This window comes from Chroicocephalus ridibundus, chromosome 7 (genome assembly GCF_963924245.1).
Source record: "Chroicocephalus ridibundus chromosome 7, bChrRid1.1, whole genome shotgun sequence".
Lineage (NCBI taxonomy): Eukaryota > Metazoa > Chordata > Aves > Charadriiformes > Laridae > Chroicocephalus > Chroicocephalus ridibundus.
This window is the reverse complement of record NC_086290.1, coordinates 6530884-6552233: the sequence shown is the minus strand read 5'-3', so window position 1 is coordinate 6552233 and position 21350 is coordinate 6530884. Positions and strand designations below refer to the sequence as shown.

At 40.7% G+C, this 21350-nt stretch overlaps 1 protein-coding gene across 1 annotated transcript in view; it reads right to left on the bottom strand.

Annotated features, from left to right (window-relative positions):
• The window catches only part of LOC134518457 (von Willebrand factor D and EGF domain-containing protein-like), a 187161-nt gene that overhangs the window by 55668 nt on the left and 110143 nt on the right, over positions 1-21350 (bottom strand). Inside the window, exons 16-20 of the mRNA XM_063341290.1 lie at positions 18825-19075; positions 17382-17601; positions 10285-10422; positions 8066-8218; positions 6530-6694 (exon numbers count right to left, since the gene is read on the bottom strand). Of these exons, the coding sequence (XP_063197360.1) occupies positions 6530-6694; positions 8066-8218; positions 10285-10422; positions 17382-17601; positions 18825-19075 (927 nt within the window). The remainder of the gene's footprint in view (positions 1-6529; positions 6695-8065; positions 8219-10284; positions 10423-17381; positions 17602-18824; positions 19076-21350) is intronic.

Sequence of the window (21350 nt, the reverse complement as noted above, 5' to 3'; positions counted from 1 at the left end):
GTGTTTAATCTTTTCCTCTCTTAGGCTCTGAGGATGTATTATGGAAATTATTGTTTTTCATGGAGCAAGAATTTTGAAGCAAGCTGAGGTCACTCAGGGATTCAACACTGTGACGTAAACAGCTGTGAAGAAGATAATAGGTCTCATTTTTTGCATTCAAACAAATATAAAGGGGAAGTTACGAACTAACCAGGGGCATTTGAGGGAGAAGGAAGGAAGAAGGCTTAAGGATTACCTTTCCTCTGAGGTATTACATTAGCTTCAGAAGAATTTAAAATTTCATGAACCAATAGCTTGATTCAAGTCTGAGATTTTTAAGACAATATTCCATAACTACCATAAAGCAACGTGCGTTAACATGGAGAAACTCTTAGTGAGAACTTTTACTTTTCAGTAATATAAAAGATTATCAGCTGTCACACTTCTTATAGACCAGGGAGCTCTGGCGATGCCCTCCAGTGTGCAGTTCTGCCCCACTGTGTCCTATAGAAATTTAATCAGAACAAAAGTCTTTTGTATTTTTGTCATAATATTGTGAGATAAATTCTCTTGGAGAAATCAAAGGTTGGACGAGATGATCTTTCGAGGTCCCTTCAACCTGGGCTATTCTATGGTTCTATGAAATTCTTAGTCTAAGAAAGTATCAGCATGAGAGATCATTCTCTCCTGCATGCCAGAGCATCAGCTGGGTTGCGTTAGCTATGGGATGTTGCTCTGTCCCTTCAGAAATTAACCAGCTCTAGACATGTAATATATGGGGCAAAATTCACATGGATTGGCCATGACTATCACCTGTTTCTGCAAGCAAGATCAGTGAAACGAGTGCCACTACATCTGTAGGTACCTGTTCATCAACAACAGCAGGATGTTAAGGAACTAGTCCTAAATTTGTCCTGAGCAACAATGAGTCTGTGTATTTCACACCTATTTTTACTCCCTGTACTGTGCTGTGCTGTGTATTGCTTATGAATCCTTTTTCTTCAACTCCTGCTGGGCTTTTGCAGTTAGTGGCAAAACTCGTGTTGCTTTAATGAGGCCAGGATATTGGTCCAGTATGAGTTACTTACAGTTTTAAAGGACTTCTAAGTGCATTTAACAAAACAGCAATCTTATCAAATTTGTGGGAGCAGGGTTGGCTCGCTTTAAAAGCTGTGTGCTATTATAGCTAGATGATTAAATGAGCTTGGAAATTTTAAAAGGAGATAATCTAGCTCTCTGTTCTGTCAATGTTAAAAAACTACAGGGCTTGTGTCCTCCGTAGATTATTTGTTGGAGACTGAGTTGTTATTATCACTTAAAAGTCATGATGGCACAGTGATTGCTTAAGCAAAAGGTGGCACATTCTTGGTAGGAGAGAAGTGTAATCTGTACTTGATGTTCTGATTGAATGTAAATATTATTCATGGCATATAGCTGAGTCCTCTTCCCTAGTGGTTTTATGGCTTGGGCTTCATTGGTCTTCTATTGCTGAGCTACATCATTTCCTAAATATATCATCTCTATTGGAAGCACTTAACAAATTCTGGATTGACAGAGTGTATGGATCAGTGAAGCTGGAAACCGTTTATCTTTTAAATTATCTAAACATATTCTTCCCACCGTGCCTACTGTAGTTGTTATGTTTGGGTCATAGCATATACCGTACAGCCCTGTGTTGATATTTTTCTAAAAATACTTAATATTTTATTAGGTATCCCTAAGGAGGAGAAAGCCATCAGAACGACTCTCCAATTCCCTTTCTATCTTGACAGGTACGGGAGTGGATTTTCAGTGGCAATTACACACTCAGAGGGCAGGAAAGGGTCACAGCTTATGTCCAGCACGCCAGGCTGATCCTGGCCTCGTGCGAAGATTACTGGTATGCCATTTGCAAAACTGTGTCTTTCGTGAGTCCAAATTTTTATGGAATGTCTTTGTGTGGCATTTCTAACCCCACTTCAGTTGCCATTTCATCATGTAGCCCTCGAAGGAGACATCATTACATCATAACTGGTCAGTCTGAAAAAATGTTCATTTTTTCCTGAAATACGCACACTAGAAACACTGAAACATAGCTTACAAAAGAGATCCACACCACAAACTCCACCACAAACTCCAAGATGAATTGTGGGCAGAATTTCAGCGGCCTGAGTCAGAGCTTGGAGCTGGAAGCCGTGGCATTGAGATGCAACGCTTCCCAGTTTTGGAGCCCACAAGAATAGCTGAGGGCTGTTACCACAGAGAAGCAAGTCAGAGTGTTATTTACTATTTGTTCTGTATTTGTGTTACGCCTTCTTTGCAAGGATCTCGGATAACCTCACAGCTAAGGACTGCAGCATCAAAATATTCCTGCCTTCAAGCGAGCCTTGTAACTCATGGCATAAGCCAAGTCAAGACCCGTTGATTACTCGTTACAAAGCACCCGCTGAATGCTGAAAAGTGTGTGAGCTTTATCTATACCTATTGGTACATACAGATTTCTAATTTAAAAGTTCTGTGTGTGATGTGCCTACCTCAACAGGTTTTAAGATGTGTCTTCCAGGAACAGTGCTCGGCTCACTCCATTAGGGTAACGCTAGTCGTTTAATGGAATCGCTTATGATTTACACTGCTGTAAGAGAGACTGGAATCTGGGCCTTGATCTTGTTAATGCAAATTCATCAATTCTGTTAGATAAGAGATGAAAGGAGTCCATTATGTTCTTCAGCCATCTCTTGAAGCAAAATCATTTGATTGGTTCCAGGCAGCAAGAGGTCCCTACTCCTGCAGTTAGCTCCAGAGGTGAAGCCTCCGGTTGGTGACCAAAGCTCTTACTGGACTTATTTATTTTTCATGGGCAGTGATCAATGATGAGCGCTAATAATGACAGCAGCGATTTCAAAGTTAAAAGTTAAGAATGTAAAACTTAAGACTAATATGTTCCTCTGGTGTTAGACTGAGCACTGTGTGTTTAAACACACATTCCTTTAATTCAAAACATTTTGTTCTCCTTTTAAATCTGCACCTTGATGTTGATCTGATGGTGGTGCAAATGAGAAGGTCACAGAGGTCTCTCTGATGTAAAATCAAAGTTAATTCAGAAGCAGAGTGCAGATACCGGAATAGTGTAAAATATAGAGTACAAAAACTTAAAAAACAGCTGGCACGTACAAAAGTATATCAAGTGCCAAATGTCTACAATACTGCAAATTAACTGCTATGGCAGGAGAGCTAGCAGTGGTGTTCAGGATGGAGAAGCAGAACTCGATTACAGAGATCATAAAATAATCCTGTCCCTTGATCTCCGGCTCCCTAAACCAGGAGAGGCAGTAAGCGCTGGCTCTGAGCAAACAATCTGTTATCGGTGATGGATGTGGCTACGCTTTGTCCAGTAAAATTGCTGATTTACTAATAGGAAAAAAATAAATCTTTTGTGATGACACCAACCTCTCTAACCTGCTAAAGAAAGTGCAAACAGATGGGTATCTCTGTGACTGTGAGTGATGAAACCAGTCCAGAGAAATACCGGCAGCGTCTGACGAGAACTAATATTGCAACATGCAGTAACATCACCAGCATCCCCCATTAGGATATATTAATTTACTTTGTGCCAAGAATATGACCAATGATACTGCATGGCTTGATTTAAGAGATCTGCCTCTTGTAACAAAAAAGTAACAGATATTTTATACGACTGTGAAATGTGCCCAGTGAAGCCTGGACAGATTTAAAATTCCTTAGACTTTCCTCTTTATTCAATGCCAGTAAAATTAAGGGACTTTTGATCCCACTAGTAATTTTTTTAAAAAATGTAAGATACCTGCTTTATGGATGTTGAAGGGAGAGAAATAGTTTTTTGTTTCTTATAAGAGAACGTACTTTTAAAAATAATAATTTCCCTTTACATACATGAAACTCCATACCAACTCCGTTACTGGTGATGTTTTTCCTTAAGACTAATCCGATGTCCTTCAAAAACAATTACAACCAAGTCTGGTTGATTTAAACTGGTACAAACTACTGATATAAACCAGGTAAAAGACCTAAGTGAGAACAGGAGGAGGCCCTGCATTGTTGGCAGAGCAGGTAAACAGAGCTCAGGAACTTATTTGTGGAGTTACATAGTCAAGCACATCAAAAGGTTAATACCAATCACATATCAATGCTGAGGAAATGCTACTTTGTTGATTATAAATCAGAGTTGAAGGACTTTTGGGTACAGCTCATCAAACACTGTTTTAGGAAACAGTTTTCTTCTGGCATCTTTTTTCTCCTCGGTGGTCTACAAAGGCAGTTGGGTAAATTTTTGCGGTTTCTGTATGAAAAAATACTTATCCCTTAATCCTTAAATCACAACAATTGAGTATAACTTCATGTCAAAAGCAGCCAATAAAAGTACAAAATAGGGATTAGCAAGAGTATTTTTAGATTAAAATTACTGGAGTTGGAAAGAAGTGGCACATAATCTCAGCACCTTCACAAGCACTGTAGCGAGCTGAAGAGGATTTGTTCTGTTCCATTTGAAGACTGATACCACGACTTACAGGGGAGAGCAGCTATTATTCTAACAGGGAGGATTTCACAATAATCATAATCCGTAACTATACATAAATTGAATTGAAAGTTAATTCTTTTTTGTCTGATATCTTTTAATCATCAATGCTATACAGTACTTCTGCTTGAACTAGCAAAGCACATGGGAAAGGAAGTTAAACCCATCGTTTTGGTCATAAATTAGGACACTCGCACAGCTGCAGCAATCGCTTTCATTTCTAAATATTAAAACAAATGACTGCTCTCGTTTAACCTTGAGACACAAGATTCTCATCGTTTATATTGTGATATAATTCGCATGAGTGAATGTAAGGTTCTGATAGGACAAAAAAGTAATTCCTCTTCATTCCCTCCCCGAAGTGCTCAAGTGGCCACATTCGCATCATGAAGACCCAGGCTCAGTTTGCGTATTCGAGAGGAAAAAGAAAAAGAACCCACCGGCTTGTGATATACAGCTTGCTTTTGAAAGGAGCACGTATTAGCTTCAGATCCTGATACTTGGGATATTTTTTAAATCTTGCCTGGAGTTGTGTATGACAGGTATGAATCACAGTAAATGGCAACTACCGTCTACGCTTCCCTTTTTAGAACATACACAAATTTATTGGTTAATGTTTATATAAGCACAATGTAAGTGTGTCTGATTTACTGTGACGATATCTACAGCTGTAGACTATATGTTCTACTCAAGAGCATTTAAATGACCTTTGGGGTCTATGATTCTATGATTACCCCATTAACGACAAGGTGCAGCTTTGGGCAATAACAGAAATGTTAGCTTGTTTATATGCACAATTATTTATTTTGTTTTGTTTTGTTTTCTCAACTGCTTTTACAGCTTCACCAAGTTATAGAAGAGTCAATAGCTGACATAGTGACTCTGAAAAACTCATTGTACATAGTCATTGCTAGAGAAAGAAAAATGTTTGGTTTATTTTTTGACCTTTAGATTCAGTGAACTGGCTAAAATCGATTTATAGTTCAAAGAGACTGGATGATACCTACACTAAGCAGTAAAATTGCTTCCACTTTGATAGTGTGCATTAAAATACAACACTAAGGTAACAGTCATTGTTTTGGATACAGAATGGGGAGTTAAGGTGGGTTTGTCAAGCGTAGGAGGTTGGGGAACAATTTGACAGGTTTCAAGCCAGTCTGTCTTGAATACTTAAGAAGAAGATTTAGAAAAATACCAGGGAATCTAAGGCAGTAGGTATTGCTATTAAAGAATAAACATGAGTTCTCTTGGCAACTCACTGCGCATAAAAAGGGCACAACAATCCAGACTGTCCCTAGAGAACCATACATTGAGTTATGAGAATTTCATTGAGGGAAAGCAGGAGCGGATGACTGATGAGCGGTTGCTATGCTATTGCCACTTTCTGCCTGAGGTCAGGACCCAACTTTTCTTTTATCACAGCAGAAGACCTCTTCTAATGATCAGTCCTCAGAGATTAATGGGACGAGCTGAGCTACGGAGTCCCCTGAGGTAGATTATTGCTCAGGGTACGAACGATACTATTGAAATGTGTTAATTATCTGTTGCCTTTAGTTGTTGGTATAGTTGTTCTTACATGACACTTTGTCTATCATCATCTTCACAGGTCACCTTGGAGAACAGATGCCTTGCAGCAAAAGAATTAGGAAAGGAGGAACGCGGAATGATACTGGCATGTGTCATTTTCGGATCTTACCGAGGAGGAAACATGTTTTGAAATCCTGTGCCAGTGCTGTGGCAGAAATACAGATGTGGTGATTCATACAGCCTAGGAAGTCCTGTTGTGAAGAATTCTCCCTAGTGGCAAATGAAGTGGATAATCTATTGAATTTCAACTCAGGGAGCCAGGTAGTCCTGAAATAAGACCTGGTAGCTGCTCATCAGGTAAGAGCGCAAGAAAAAAAGCCTTCAGTGTTCGATTATAAAGTACATTGTATTTTAATGCCATACTAGTTCATGTTTTCCCACAGCCTTTGTATGCAAAACCTTTTTAAAATTCTAGAAATTAGAAATTTCTACCTGGTCTGGGGACTTTGGTACAGATTCGACCATTTCCAAAAAACTCTGCTGGACATCGGCCGCAGACATACCCGACGTAAGGGGGTTTCCGATCAAAACATAACACTCCGGGAAAACACGGCCTGTTGGCACAGGTAGTGATATGTGACAGTGGTGCTGCATGGCCTAAAAAAGAAGGGAGTTCAAGCATTTTTATTTATAACTTCTCAAATCAAATGCATATATAAAATTAAGCCGTGACTGCCTGAGCCCGACTACAGCTTTATAACTGCTTTTATTCTTTTAAAATCTAATTAATGCAGAATGTTCCCAAAGCTTGAGCCAAACATGAGAATGTCCTGTAGGCACAGTGTAACAGAACAGCTGTTTCTCATTAAAGCAAGATTTATTAGTCCTCTAATTACATGTTCTCAAGCTTATTACTCAAAGTTGTTTGGCATTTATCATGGATGATATAGAAACTGTAATTTTCAGCATAAGTGAAAGATTAACTGAGTAAGAAACTGTATTATTTGACATCCTTTTGTCTTTTATAATTAGAAGGTAATCATCAAACCTTACAGCACATATACCATACCTTTAAAAATACACTGTCAATTACATACGTTTCTGATCTAGAAATCATCCTTAATGTGTCAAACCTTATATGACAGGAGACTATTTTAATTATCTCAGAACTACGTGCAAAATTTAACACTCCGGTAGTATATACTATTTTATCAATTATGATATCACTGAATAGCGAGTGTATATGAACTGCCTGTGAAGTATTTAGTAGCATCAAGATAGAGAACAGATGATGAATAAAATCTTAATGATGGTTGTAGATCTTTCTTAATTGCCTCCAGTGCGGTCTCCGTCATGATTCTCAGGTATTTTCAACGTTATTCTTGCACCAGCATTATAACGGTTGCCTGTAAGAGGCATTTCTTTTACATATGCCCCTACACAACACACGTGTCCAGTCTCAATGCTTCTACTCCCTGCTTTCACTAGAAAATCAACTAAAAATGGAATACCCTATAGAACTGGGCCAGCTTAAGCATCATGTGGGTGCACATCCTGCTGTAGCGCTCCACGTCTGGGGTAAGTGGCTGCCACAGCCAAGTTCATACTTCACGAGTTGATCTTATGCTCAAAACTCAGTCTTAATTCAGTGGCTGCCTGTCAAGCACTGAAATAAAATGTCAGTGTCACTTGGCAATGGCAATTTGGCATAAGCTGTCGTTCTTATCGTCTTGCTTTCCATTGATCACTGAGATTTGGAGTGACTTTGCTCTACCTCAGTAGCGATGTGATTTCTAGTTGAGCCTGACCACTCTGATTGCTGTTGCTGCAATGGCTCTCTTCCCATGTAAAATTGTTTAGCAGCAGCCCGGTCTGATGTATCGAGGGTGTTTTTGATTTTTAACTCTAGCTTTCTATGATGTATTATAAACAGCTACTTTATCTTTACTGTTATGATGGTAAAATGTATGATTTCTGAATATGTAAGCTGCAGCAATGGGAAAAGATTTCGCATCCTTGTATACCTACCCTGTCTATCACTGATGTTAAAATTCTTAATTACAGGAGAATCCTTTGCCTCTAAGGGCTGAAGTAGCTGCTTATCCTCTGTCTTGTTCAAATCACCTTTGCCTTTGCCTTTTTCGTTGCTTGAAGCTTTTGTAACGTCAGCAGCAAGCACAGCTGTGAAAAGAAAGCAAGGAGACAAGGAAACAAGGTGTTAGAGCTTAGCTGTGATTGATGATAAAAAGCAACAGGAAGAGCAAATCAGATAACCTGACATAAGTTTATTCTGGAAGCCCACCATCAAGCAAATAAAGGCAAATCAGGTGAGTCAGCTGCTGACACGCAGCAAAGCTTCAACACAAACACAGAAAAAATTACTGTGCCCAAATTCACTGAACTTTGCTTATCTGGGAGATATACTTAATATGCACAGTGATCTTTTATTGAGCTAAGGGCAGTAAGAGGGCCACGGGTCCCCATGTATTAGATGGCATTGTTATTTGGGTGAAGATGTTACACCACACACTGGGACCCTTGCTCTGTGCAATTCCTGCCTCTCCTTGAAAGCTTCTTTCTGAAACTACGTTATGCATTTTTCTTGGCTTCAGGCAGTTCAGCTGCAAACTTTGGGCCTGTACAAGGTGTACGTAGATGTAAAGAGGAAAATTGATTGGTGGAGACTCTAAAAAATATTGGTTTCTGCATAATTTTAAGATAGATTTTTGAATGAATTAGGGATTGTAAAGTCTACGTGGATATATGTTGTGAGCTGAACAACCCTGCCCTGGGCCTCTTGGCTGTTCTGTGCTCTTAATAAAGCCTGAGACTATGACTCTTTATACATATTAAATAATGGTATGAGCTATAGCCCACTCTAACAGCTATAAAGTTACTTCAGTTTTCTCGTCCTTCCTCCCAGAAACCTTTATATTTGCTTCAGCAAGGGAAGTATGAGTAGGCACATTAATCCTGTGTAACAGAACCGCAAAGAATGACTTCTGTCCTATTTTGGGGGGAATCATGTTGATTCCTTATAATAAATGTGCATTTTGGAAATAGATCAATTTTTCTGTAATTAAAAAAATGCAAAGGAGGAAATTACTTTTCTGATGTATTTCAAAAAAAAGAGGCATTATTTTGTATATCCTTTTTTTATTGGTCAAACTAGCTACAAAAATCTGCTGTAGTGAAACAGATGCAAAATCACTTTGAAATAAAAAATGTGGCCAAATAATACAGCAAATAAACCCCCATTCTGTACAGACATTTGGCAACATGATTGAAGGGATATTTGGTAAACTTGGCAAAGGCAGTCCTGCTGGTGCCAGGGTCATGCAGTTACAACCGAGTCTTTCTATATCAGGTTTGGTTTTTTTTCTTTTTGGTAGTCAGTATGAGGAAAAGTTAACATCTTCACAGCTAATATCTGTATCTTTTACTTCTCGTATTTCTTTGGAAACACCAACAAACAAAAAAAACCCAAACATGAAACGCTTCACGCGTTGTTTTCTCTCCTTCTGGCCAACCAAATGGTATGTTTGGGGAAGATTTGTGTGTATATGACTGAAACAAGCAGCCTGTGAGTTGGTTGCATCCCACGCACTGGGGAGGTCTCAGCAGAGTACAAAGTCACTGTAGCCTCCCTACTAAAGAGTCTGTTGCCCCAAAAGCGAATAATGAGCAAGTGTAAAATTGTTCCTAGCCATTTCCTTCACTAGGTGGGACCTGTGGCATGACTTTACACCAAGCATGAGCTCAGCAGCTGTGGACTGCATCCTCTAATGAAAGCCCACCTTGGAAACAGAGGTGAAGGGATGTGAAGGATTTACACACGGACCTTGTTCCTCTTATCTTACATCCTGCTTACACAGCATTCGCCCAAAACAAAAGTAATCCTGGGGGTTCTCCCCAGGTACTTGTTAGTGGATGGTATATTTAGGAGTGAGATCATGGAGAACATGGGGAAAGTCCTTGGGAAATTACCTAGCTGGCATCTGGAAAATACTTTTTTGTATGCTATGGTGTTTGTTCTAATCAAAATGAAACTAAACTGCAGTGAAGAATAGCAAACAGAGACCAATTTGCAATTATCCATATTAATATAACATGACAATAGTCTGCTTTGTATCTTTAAAGGTCTGTACCTGAAGCAAGTAGCAAAAGTACTCAATTAAGGATAATAATAGTAGAATTGAACCCATTTTTCCCCCCATCTATTAAAATAAATCATGCAAAACACTTACATTTGCAAATTCTACCATTTCCCTCCATCCCACTGGGGCAAATTCCGCATGCATACGATCCGAAGGTATTCATACAGGACACTCCAGGAAAACAAAAACTCTCTTCACATTCATTCCTGTCTTCCTGACAAGCAAGCCCTGTGGCAAAACAAAGGGGAGGTTAATAATCAGGAAAGATCCCCTGTTTATTCCTCAGCTCAAGTGTTGAAGCCGACTAAGGCTTACGTCTCAGCTGTAACTCATTACAGGGTATGTCACTCATGTTAGAGCCAAATTCCCCACTGTCTCACTTAAACTTGCTTTTATCACGCTGTTTATTACTGTTGTTGCTGGCACCAGAAGTGCTGAACTCGAGGCTACTGCTTGTAGGAAACCGTGCACGTTAAATAAATTATTTCCCCTGCATTTCACATCTTTGTTGCTGCTTTTGTTGGCTTTTTTAGGTGAGATCTTTGTCATTTACTGAAGAAGCCAATGAATGTCACCATTTTGGCTTTAGGATATGAAGAGCCAGGTACTGACCTGTTGTGCTTTTCATTTCTACGTGAACCTCACATAGCGGCTTATTGTGAACCAGCCTGATAGACTCTGGCTGAAGGTAAACCTTACAAAATGACCAGATTTATTTTTAAAAAAACAATTTTTTCTATTTAAAATTAAAATTTGAAGATACCTTCCGAAAATGTCTCTGAGCCACAGTGCTGGTGTACAGAGGATAAGCTGCTATAGGATCTGAACCCAAAACAGTGTGTCTTGACTATTGCTGATTTTGGAAATAAGGTTTTAAAAGTCCCTTGACGTAACTGATATTCAAATTCACAACTCTGGATGATTTAATGGGTACCTATAGGGGAAGGTGACCCAAAAGTTAAAATTACTATCTATCTGAACAGCAAATGATGCAGAGTAATCACATATAATGTTGTTAAAAACTCCCTCAGGCTTCAGGTATACGTGATGCGATCTCTGTGCACTTGAGAGAAACTTGCTGGGCTCTCACTCGTTACCAGAATATGCAGCCCTGACAGCAGGTCGTAAACTAGCCCATATCGTGTCTATTAAGTCATGCCCTTTGTCCCTTGTGGGAATACCCAAGGAGATTGGGACACCTTCTGGAGAGTCCAGGTACCTGCTTCAAGACATACCACAAGGTACAGAAAGGCTTGCTCCATACCAGATATTCAGCTTTATTATGAAAGCAGCTCTAAGGATAAAGCAGTATTTTTTTCTTCAGAAAATAAATTTGTCTCAGTGGAATGAATTAGGGACATGGTTTAGTGGTGGACTTGGCAGTGCTGGGTTAGTGGCTGGACTCAATGATTTTAAAGGCCTTTTCCAACCTAAACAATTCTACGATTCTATGACTCTACCAGTTACAGGATGGTAAAATCAGAGCAATACTATTCACCTTCTACAACATAATCTGTCATTGCTTCAGCATTTCAGGTAGCTCCCACTACTCCTTTCAAGTTCAAAATACATCTCCATGTAAAAATCTCAAATTGAAGTCTCTATTGATTGAGCTGCCTAAAAAAGCTAGTGACACCTTCTCATGCCTGCTTTGTCTTGTGGGAAAAAAATGAAGGGCAGTGCAAAAGCCGTGTCCCTTTTTTGGTGCCATCTCAAGGTATGTTGTTCTGGTTTTGCTTGCTTCTTGGTTCTTTCATTTAAGTCAGACACCACATAGTGTCACAGAGCTTTAACTTACTTTGTTTCCTCCCTTGTTAACGTCTTGGATTACTATTTCTATTGTATAATTTAATTAGCACATTCGTAGCATCAGGTTGCTTTTCTCCGATACTGCTTTCTGATGATGCTTTGGGAAATTATTTAGACATCACATTTTGGAAAATATTGAATGAGTTACCCTCTGATTAGATTAATAATTATTTTCTTTCTCTGAGTATCATATAAAGATTAAACATGATACCACAGTCAATGAAAGCAGGAAGGAAGTCCCCAGTTTCAGTAACAACAGCCACTTCTCCCCCTGTCCCCTCTCCTCCCTCCTACACACTCTATTTTTGCCGCAAAGTGCTGGCTTTAAAATCTCAAAGATGAGGGAATTACAAAAAGCAAAGGAACACCATAAATAAAAAGCTAAATTTCAAAATTCAGTCACTTGACTGATTCTTGTGAAGTAAAGGTGGAACTATGCAAGCACTTCATTTCACTCAGAGGGATTTGATTTTAAACAGTATCTAATCAATTTGGGCATAAATGACAATTCAGCTGAGCCTGAGGACAAATGTTTGCAAAGTCTGAAACTTGTCTGAAAGTTGCTAAAGAACCAGCAGAAATGGAGAGAAAACTGTCTGCAACAGGACGTGTCAATTATTCTGTTTGCGCGACCTCCGGTGCACTGCAACACGAGGGAGTCTCAATTCTCTTGGCACTGCTACATGACAAATAAAGATAATAGGAATAAAAGATCTACAGGTTGCAAGGTTGAAATATCTGTTTCTCCATCCCGGCATGGGAAACTGGCTGAGAAGATAAAGTCCTTTTATGCCTCAAGAGTAGCTGACCACCTACAGATGCAGAGAAAGGCTTTTTGACTGTGTTCACACAAAGTTGCCTCTAAAGGAGCAGGCAATCTCATTTAGGGACTCTGTGGTTATAATACACCATGAACGAATCTTGGGGTTTTTTTACAGTTTCATGAAAAGTAAAATGAAATTATAATTCTGTCTTCCCCCCTGCCCCAATTTTATATTAATGGATGGTACACAGAATCATAGAATGGTTAGAGCTGGAAGGGAACTTAAAGATCATCTGGTTCCAAACCACTGCCCTGGGCAGGGACACCTCCCACTAGACCACGTTGCTCCAAGCCCCATCCAGCCTGGCCTTGAACACCTCCAGGGATGGGGCAGCCACAGCTTCTCTGGGCAACCTGTTCCAGTGTCTCACCAGTAGTGAATTTCTTCCTAATATCTAATCTAAATCTACCCTATTTCAGTTTAAAGCCATTACCCCTCATCCTATCACTACACTTCCTGATCAAGAGTCCCTCCCCAGCTTTCCTGTAGGCCCCCTTTAAGTACTGGTAGGCCACTATAAGGTCTCCTCACAGCCTTCTCTTGTCCAGGCTGAACAACCCCAACTCTCTCAACCTGTCCTCATAGGAGAGTGCACCATCCCTCTGATCTGCCTTGTGGCCTCCTCTGGACTTGTCCTTGTCCTTGTCCTTCTTGTGCTGAGGACTCCAAACCTGGACTCAGTACTGCAGGTGGGGTCTCAGCAGAGCAGAGTAGAGGGGCAGAATCACCTCCCTCACCCTGCTTGCCACACTTCTTTTGATTCAGCCCAGGATGCGGGTGGCTTTCTGTCTGTGAGCACACGTTGCTGGCTCATGTTGAGCTTCTCAACCACCAACACCCCGAAGTCCTTCTCTTCAGGGCTGCTCTTAATCCATTCTCTACCCAGCCTGGATTTGTGCTCGGGATTGCCCCAACCCATGTGCAGGACCTTGCATTTGGCCTGGTTGAACTTCTTGAGGTTTGCACAGCCCCACCTCTCAAGCCTGTCCAGTTCCCTCTGGATGGCATCCCTTCCCTCCAGTGTGTTGACTGCTCCACACAGCTTGATGTTGCCAGCAAACTTGCTGAGGGTGCACTCAATCACACCGTCCATGTTGCCGACCAAGATATTAAACAGCACCAGTCCCAATACCGACCACTGAGGAACACCACTTGTCATCAGTCGCCACTTGGACATCAAGCCGTTGACTGCAACTCTTTGACTGCAACCATCCAGCCAATTCCTTATCCACTGAGTGGTCCATCCACCAAATCCATGTCTCTCCTATTTACAGACCAGGATGTTGTGTGGGACAGTGTCAAATGCTTTGCACACATCCAGGTAGGTGATGTCAGCTACTCTTCCCTTATCCACCAATGCTGTAACCCCGTCATAGAAGGCCACCAGATTTGTCAGACACGATTTGCCTTTAGCGAAGCCATGTTGGCCATCACCTCCTTATTTTCCACGTACCTTAGTATAGTTTCCAGGAGGATCTGTTCCATAATCTTGCTGGACACAGATGTGAGACTGAGTGGCCTGAGTTCCCTAGGTCTTTCTTTTTTCCCTTTTTGAAAAATGGGGGTTATGTTTCCCCTTTTCCAGGCAGTGGGAACTTCACCAGGCTGCCATGCCTTCTCAGATATGATGGATAGTGTCTTAGCAACTTCATCTGCCAGTTCATTCAGGACGCTCGGATGAATCTCACCAGATCCCATTAACTTGTGCACCTTCAGGTTCCTCAGATGGTCTTGAACATGGTCTTCTCCCACAGTGGGTGATACCTCATTCTCCCAGTCCCTGCCTTTGCCTTCTGCGACTTGGGCAGTGTGGCTAGAGCACTTGACAGTGAAGACTGAGGCAAAAAAGTCATTGAGTACCTCAGCCTTCTCCATGTCCCGGGTGACCAGGTCTGCCGTTTCCCATGGGGAAAGAAAGAATGGTTTTGTGATTGAGATACGGTAAGGTTTTCTTCTGTTCTGATGTAGGTGATGTTCTTACTTTCAGTGGCCAAAAGAAGAAACAACAGGAATTTTTGTTATATTGTTAACACTGTAGAAGAAAAACGAATGAGCTTTGAACACTCAACGAGGTGAACATGTATAAGTCTCTGCAGAAATTTAAAGTAGTAATAATTTTGGAGTAATCCTTCTCCCATATTTTCCTATGGCTTCTCTCCCTGCCTTGTTCCCATTCCTACGTTATACCCTCACATGGCCTGAGAGGCACTGAGGCACTTGAATTGTTTGAATTAGCAACACGCCGTGCTCCCTGTGCTGCTGCTTCTCTTGCAATGGTGTTTGGAAAGCTCGCAAAAGAGTTAACTTTTCGTTTCTTCTACCTGTTCACTATCATTTGTAAAGATTTGACGGTGAAGTGGTGCTGTCACGCGAGCAGTATAGCATTGCCTTCTCATTAGATTATTGATGGTTTTCTGGGGAATTGAGACATAAACACAGCATCATGGATGAGCTTTTATTGTTGTCACAGAACCTGCCCTGAAGTAAAATCATCTACTTCCCAGCTGGCTTTCAGCTCCACTTGCTTATAATTTTTCACCTGCTATTAAAACTTTGAGATGTATTCCTGTTTCACTCAATCATATCTGTTTTTTTTTTCTGTTGTTACTTGTGTTTTAGCGTTTTTTGGCAATGGAAGTACAGCTAAAACAACAGGCATTTATTTAACCTGGCAAGAATTAAGGGTTCAGGAAGACTGTGTTTCTCCGGCCACCAAGGTGTCCTGTGTCCTTGTCTCTAGAGCCAGCTGTATGTTGCTTTCAAGTGTGTTATTTTCAAGCGTTGGATATTTCATTCGTTACTGTTTGTGTAAGAATGAGAACCGCATTTCAGAGTACGCTCCGTGTGAATTTATAAACAATGCATCGTAATTATGGCAGACTATTTTACGTGGAATAAGAGAGCTTGATTTCACCCCGTCTATGTGCAACACCGCAGAAAGTGAGAAGGGCAGCAGTGGGAAACTGGTGATGATCGCACAACAGGGGCAGATCCACTGCAGTAATAATTAGGTGAATTTGATGTTACTTCTACTGGATTTTTCAAACCTATAGCACTGCACAGCAGCCAATGTTACGGGTCTCATTAATTCATTTATGCTTTCATACGTGAACAGAGTAGGGTTTTTGACAGGTCCAAGGACTGAAATCCGAGCTCACCTTAAGGTGTTTATTTCTTACTCTGCTTTTGAAATGGTTCTGATCCAAGAGATACTCTAACATCATTTCTGTTAGCACCTTTAATTTGCAGGAGACCAATTTGACAAGAATGGGTAGCAACACAATGTCTTTACTTTCCCGTGACCGTTATTTTCCATGGCCCTGTGTTTGCAAAGCTAAGCAAGAGCCAGGTTTAGAAATCCTGGTCAAGTCCTGTATGTTCAGATTTGCCTTGTACCTCCTGAAGAGCTGAACTGCAAATGAAAAGATGACAACACCCGTGAAACTCCAGGAGCAGGCGTGCTTAGGCCAATGTGAAACTCTGTTGTGTTGGAAGCGAGTGGTGTTACGCACAGCTGGAGCGCGGTTCCCAGCTTGGAGGAGGTGGTAGGCACTCTGTGAGACCCAACAGTGACTCAGCTCTGCCAGACTCCAGAAGCTTAATTCAGCAGAGAGGCTGGCTCTGCTGGTTCCAGCCTGCAGAGCACGGGGGAGTCGTCGTCCGCATGCTGTCACAAGTACTTTTTCACGTGTGTGAATCATTCACAGATGTCCTCGTTGCAGTGAAGCCGACTATAAGTTGCATGATAGGTACCAACATGTTCTCTCCTCTTTTATATTGCCTATTAGATGCTTCTCTTTCTCCCCACATTTCAAGTTTTCCTGTTTGCACTGTGTGTCTTGCATCCACCTCTTTGGCCTCCCTGCATTTCGTTCCTCTCCTCTCCATGTTTTCCATTCTGCTGTTCTAAAAGAACCTTTTTTGGTGCAGTGATCCTCCCTCTTCCCTGCATCTCGTAAAATCATATTGTGGCCTGCCCTGAACTGTTTAAAAAGTCAGATTTGTTCCATCAGCATGCCTGACACCCTAATGGGTTTGTGGTTTTCTAATGCTTAAATTTAACGAAGCTTCAAGTGGGACTAAAGGATGATTTATTTTTGCATGTTTTCCATATCTACTTCTCCTTCCTAGACCTAGAAAAATCATTCATTGCCGGTTCTTTCATTGGCTTAATTTAGTAAAATCCTGTGGAGTGCAAAAGGGTCCTGGATCTTTGCCTTTTCTCTCTTCCACTAAGCCTTCTCCTAGCTCGTCTCAGGGATGGACAAATCCATGGGAAATAAGCAGGTGGAAACTGAGATCAGGGAGGTTCATGGCCTCCTTAAGTGATCATCTCAGGACCACAGAGTTTCAGGTCATTTTTCCTTCCTTGAGCATGGATAATTAGGTAGCTGATTTTGCACATTTTCTGTCTGTCTAAAGCTAAGCCACGAGAGCAGAAGAGGAGGCTTCTGTAGTCCATTTGGCAGATGCTTGTGGTCATGCTGCACTCAACAAACCCTGCAGCACAATAAACCTCTAGTTAAATCAGAGATGGAAACAGTGAGGCGTTACCTCCCAGACCAGGGGGACATTTACAAAAGTAGCTATCCACACCGTCCACGCATGTCCCGCTGCCGCAGGGGTTTGATTTGCAGTCATTAATATCTTCCTGGCAAAATTCTCCATCAAATCCATTCGGACATAAGCAGAGGTATTCACCAAGGCCTGGAGGGAATTTAATATTGGTAACACATGTCCCACCATTGAGGCAGCTGCAGGGCTTCACTCCAACCTGAGGAAGGCAACAGGGAGGTGTGGTAAGATTCCTCCAAATAATTACAGCTGAGAGGTGCATTGTTACCCTTTAGGAAGGGTAGATTTGCAGTGCAAACATGTTTTCTAGTATTATGAAAACTTATTTCTAACCAATTTCCTTTGTCTAGATAGAAGGTCTCATACTCAGCATTCTTATTTGACTGAAAGCTTGACTTTGAAGGGATTTTTTTTTTTTATCATTTAGGGGCACATTCTAACTTCTTTTAAGACAAAAAAATCCTAGTTGCTATAACAGCAGTTTTTACATAGTATCTGAGGGCAGAATTTGTTCCTTATTCTTCCAAGAAGAAATGAAAAATCCTTTCTCTTCGCCTGCCTGCCCTCCTTACTGTTTCACATCACAGATGGCTCCCAGGCAGGAGCATGATTGTGGAATTCCTTAGCTGGTCCTCAGGGAAGAGAGGACCATAGTTTTATTTTACATATGTACAAGAACAGCATTTCAACAGATTCAGACCTCTCTATTAACTCACCTAGTTAAACATAGGTCTTGTTTGAGATGTTTCCATTTAAAACCGTATCTAGACACCAGTTTCCCCTTTGCTGTGTAGGTTCAGCAGATTGGTATTTTTGACGATAGTGGTTTGAATGAGCAAAAACTGGAATCTTTAGGAAAAAAACCTTTTCTTCACAAAACTGTTCTTGTGTCAAGACTCTGCATCCCACTTTATTAGCTCATCCTATCGCAGGATTAATGTTAAGCTATACAATAAAGACAAAGCAATGCACAAGCTCTGCCAAGAAACTTCAAGCATGGAGTAATGACATAAGAGCAAGACACCCTCTAAAAATATCATTGAGAATGAGTTATAATTTTCCTTTTATAGCTAAAACTTGGTCTTTTATGTTACATGCTTTTTTCTGCAATCCAAATGCAGAATGTGAATTTTAAAGCAGATTAATGAACCATTAAAAGGCTCTGCAAGAGTGTTCTTTCAAACAGCAATCAATAGCACTCTTTCTTGTTCCTTGTATATATAGTTTCTATGTTCTCGGAGATATTTATTCCATTAATTGATCATTATTGCAGTGCTGGGTAATATACAGTTATGAGGAAATAGCTGAAGTCTTAGTTTTCAAGACAGTAACAAATGATTAGCTATAATGACAATTGCACCAAAGCGCTGACATGATAAACAGGTTTGTTTTGTTTTCCCTTTAAAGTGTTCGTTTCCTTACCTCAATCGAGTATCTGCTCTGTGCGTTGCATTCATCCGCCACGGTGAATTCAAAGGTCTGCATTTCTTCTGAATCAACTTTCCAGATGAGAAGGCCAGCGGGAGAGAGCCTGGCATCCTGCGGCCCAGCCTCTAAGATGAATAGCACAGCTGACCCTTCCGGATCCGCTGCTATTAACTGGTAAACAAAATTCTCACCAATAAATGTCAGCAGCTGGCTGGAGGGGGCCTGGAACACAGGAGGCAGGTTGTCTAAACAGCAAAAATGAAACCACGATTACATAAATTCCAGTTTCTCCCATGTAAAGATTCACAGCGCGGGTCTTTGTAGGAGTTCTCTCAAAGAACAAGGTACAGAATGTACCCTTGGACTGGCGGAGGAGGCAATTTAGATGTTAGAGGCAGCAAATGGCTTTACAAAAACGTATACCTTTTTCCTCCTGTTTTTTTCATGCCCCATACTGAACTTTTCTCCCATACTGAACTTTGATTACTTTTGGTGAGTTATCTGTTACATGGGAGGAGATCAGACGTGACTTCTATAACCTCCCACTAGTCCCCCAATTCTCACTAAAACTTATTTGTTAAAATTTAACAAATTTGTTAAAATTTATTATTTGTACTTCTAACACTTACTTACATAAATATATATTTATTCTATCTACCGCTCAGTCTCCCTATACATTTAAATATAAGTAAACTAAATCTCAAAATGATGAATGGCAAATGAATCGCCTGGGCAACTTGGAGGGGGGGGAAATAATTGTGTGACTCTTCCATTGAGTAGACTCTCCTGCCTTTACACGTGAATAGCAATTAAGCCTCAGCAGTTTGACTGAATTCAGCTGGACATTTCATCAGGAATAAAGGTCTTCTCAGAGCCAGCAGAGGTACGTCAGCGATGCTGAGGTTCTCTGTCCCCAGTGACAGTAGTGCATATCACATCACCATTGGCATTGTTATTTCTGGTGGTGGTGTTTACATTCAGTATTTCCTTAATGAAGATAAAAGCCTAATCGTACAAGGCTGTTTTACGGTGGAAGACAAACACTACCTGACAGTACTTACGATATAAATAGGTAAGGAGGACGAGGTAGAGAAAAATATTATATTTTATAATTAGAAACCAAGGAAAAGTAAGATTGGATGAGTATCCTGAGGTGACAGCAGCTCCCTGCAGGGCTGGGAATTTCGTTTCCGTATCCTACCCCTCCTCAGTGTCAAGCCATTTTTAACCAGCAGTACAAATTGACATATATTGATATTTAAAGGAATCTTCTCACAATGGAATTTGACCATAGTTATGTTTAACTTAAAGAACATTTCTAATACCGAGGTTTAATTTCAAGTCACACTCTAAAACTGTGAACTATATACGTGGTCTCATAAGGACTGCATGTGTCCCGCGCATTGTGCTTGTGGGAAGTCGTCATTAGGGTTTTTTTGTGGTGCATATCCTTTTATCAAGCTTTGCTTTCCATACCATGTCTCACATTATGCAATTATTTAAATGTGTCTCTCCACTCATTGCTGCTGTGCTACCAGAGCTTTCTAAACTGCTTGTCCAGCAGATTGTCCTGGCATAACTGTTGAAAGCTTCCATCTATTAATTTAACTTTTATTTCCCAAACACTTAAACCATGGAGCCCATAAAAGTTGTGCCCAAAGTAATCAATGAAATATTGATGCTGGGTATGCATTTGCAGATAAACACAAAGGTGCTAACTGGATGGAGGCTAATGGGAAATTGTAGGCGCAAAATAACATAAAATCAGATGTTCTGGAAGTAGTCTGTGAATAAAGGTGTGTCTAATTCCACAGAGATCTCCTTGCCATCCGGTGAATATATATATATGCTCCCAACTGTTGCAGGACTTTTAAAAAGGTTTTTACAATTTTGAAAACAAGTCTGACAATTTCTTTTCTTTGGAATTCTTTAGAATTTCTTTTCAATATTTTTAAATTTTGAAATCATTGAAGAGCGAACTTCTTCAGGTCCAGCTTACCTGTAGGCATTTTAACAACTCGTACAAGTAACACCCTATGGGATTTTTAGTTGGCCAACACTTGGGATGGATTCTTCCTACAGTTTTTCCTGACAGGGAGTTTAAATTCCAAAAGCTGGATTTTTTAGGACATAAACTAGAGGGGTATGTTTTTAAATAGAGAAAATTCAAAGTGGAGAGCCTGAAACAGGAATTAGAAGGATTAATGAACAACTCTCTCCCTTCTTATTGTATTCTTCCTTCTAAAATTGATTTCAGACAACTTGTGACTTCTTGTGTTGTTGGAAACTGTTGGGTCCTTTCTGGGCCTTCTCAAAGGCATTTCTGTCACCTCTGAGGAGAGCGTGTCTGCTCGCCTCTCTCCTTGGCAGTGTGTCCGCCGGAGCTGTGGACTCCGGCCGTTGTGTTACAGCTCTCGCTGCTCCTGCTGCCGTACCTTGCGCTCTCTAGGAGCCTCTGTGCCTGAGCATCCCCAGCTGTTCCCCAAGGACAAGAGCAATCTTCCTCTCCTTCCAGAAGGG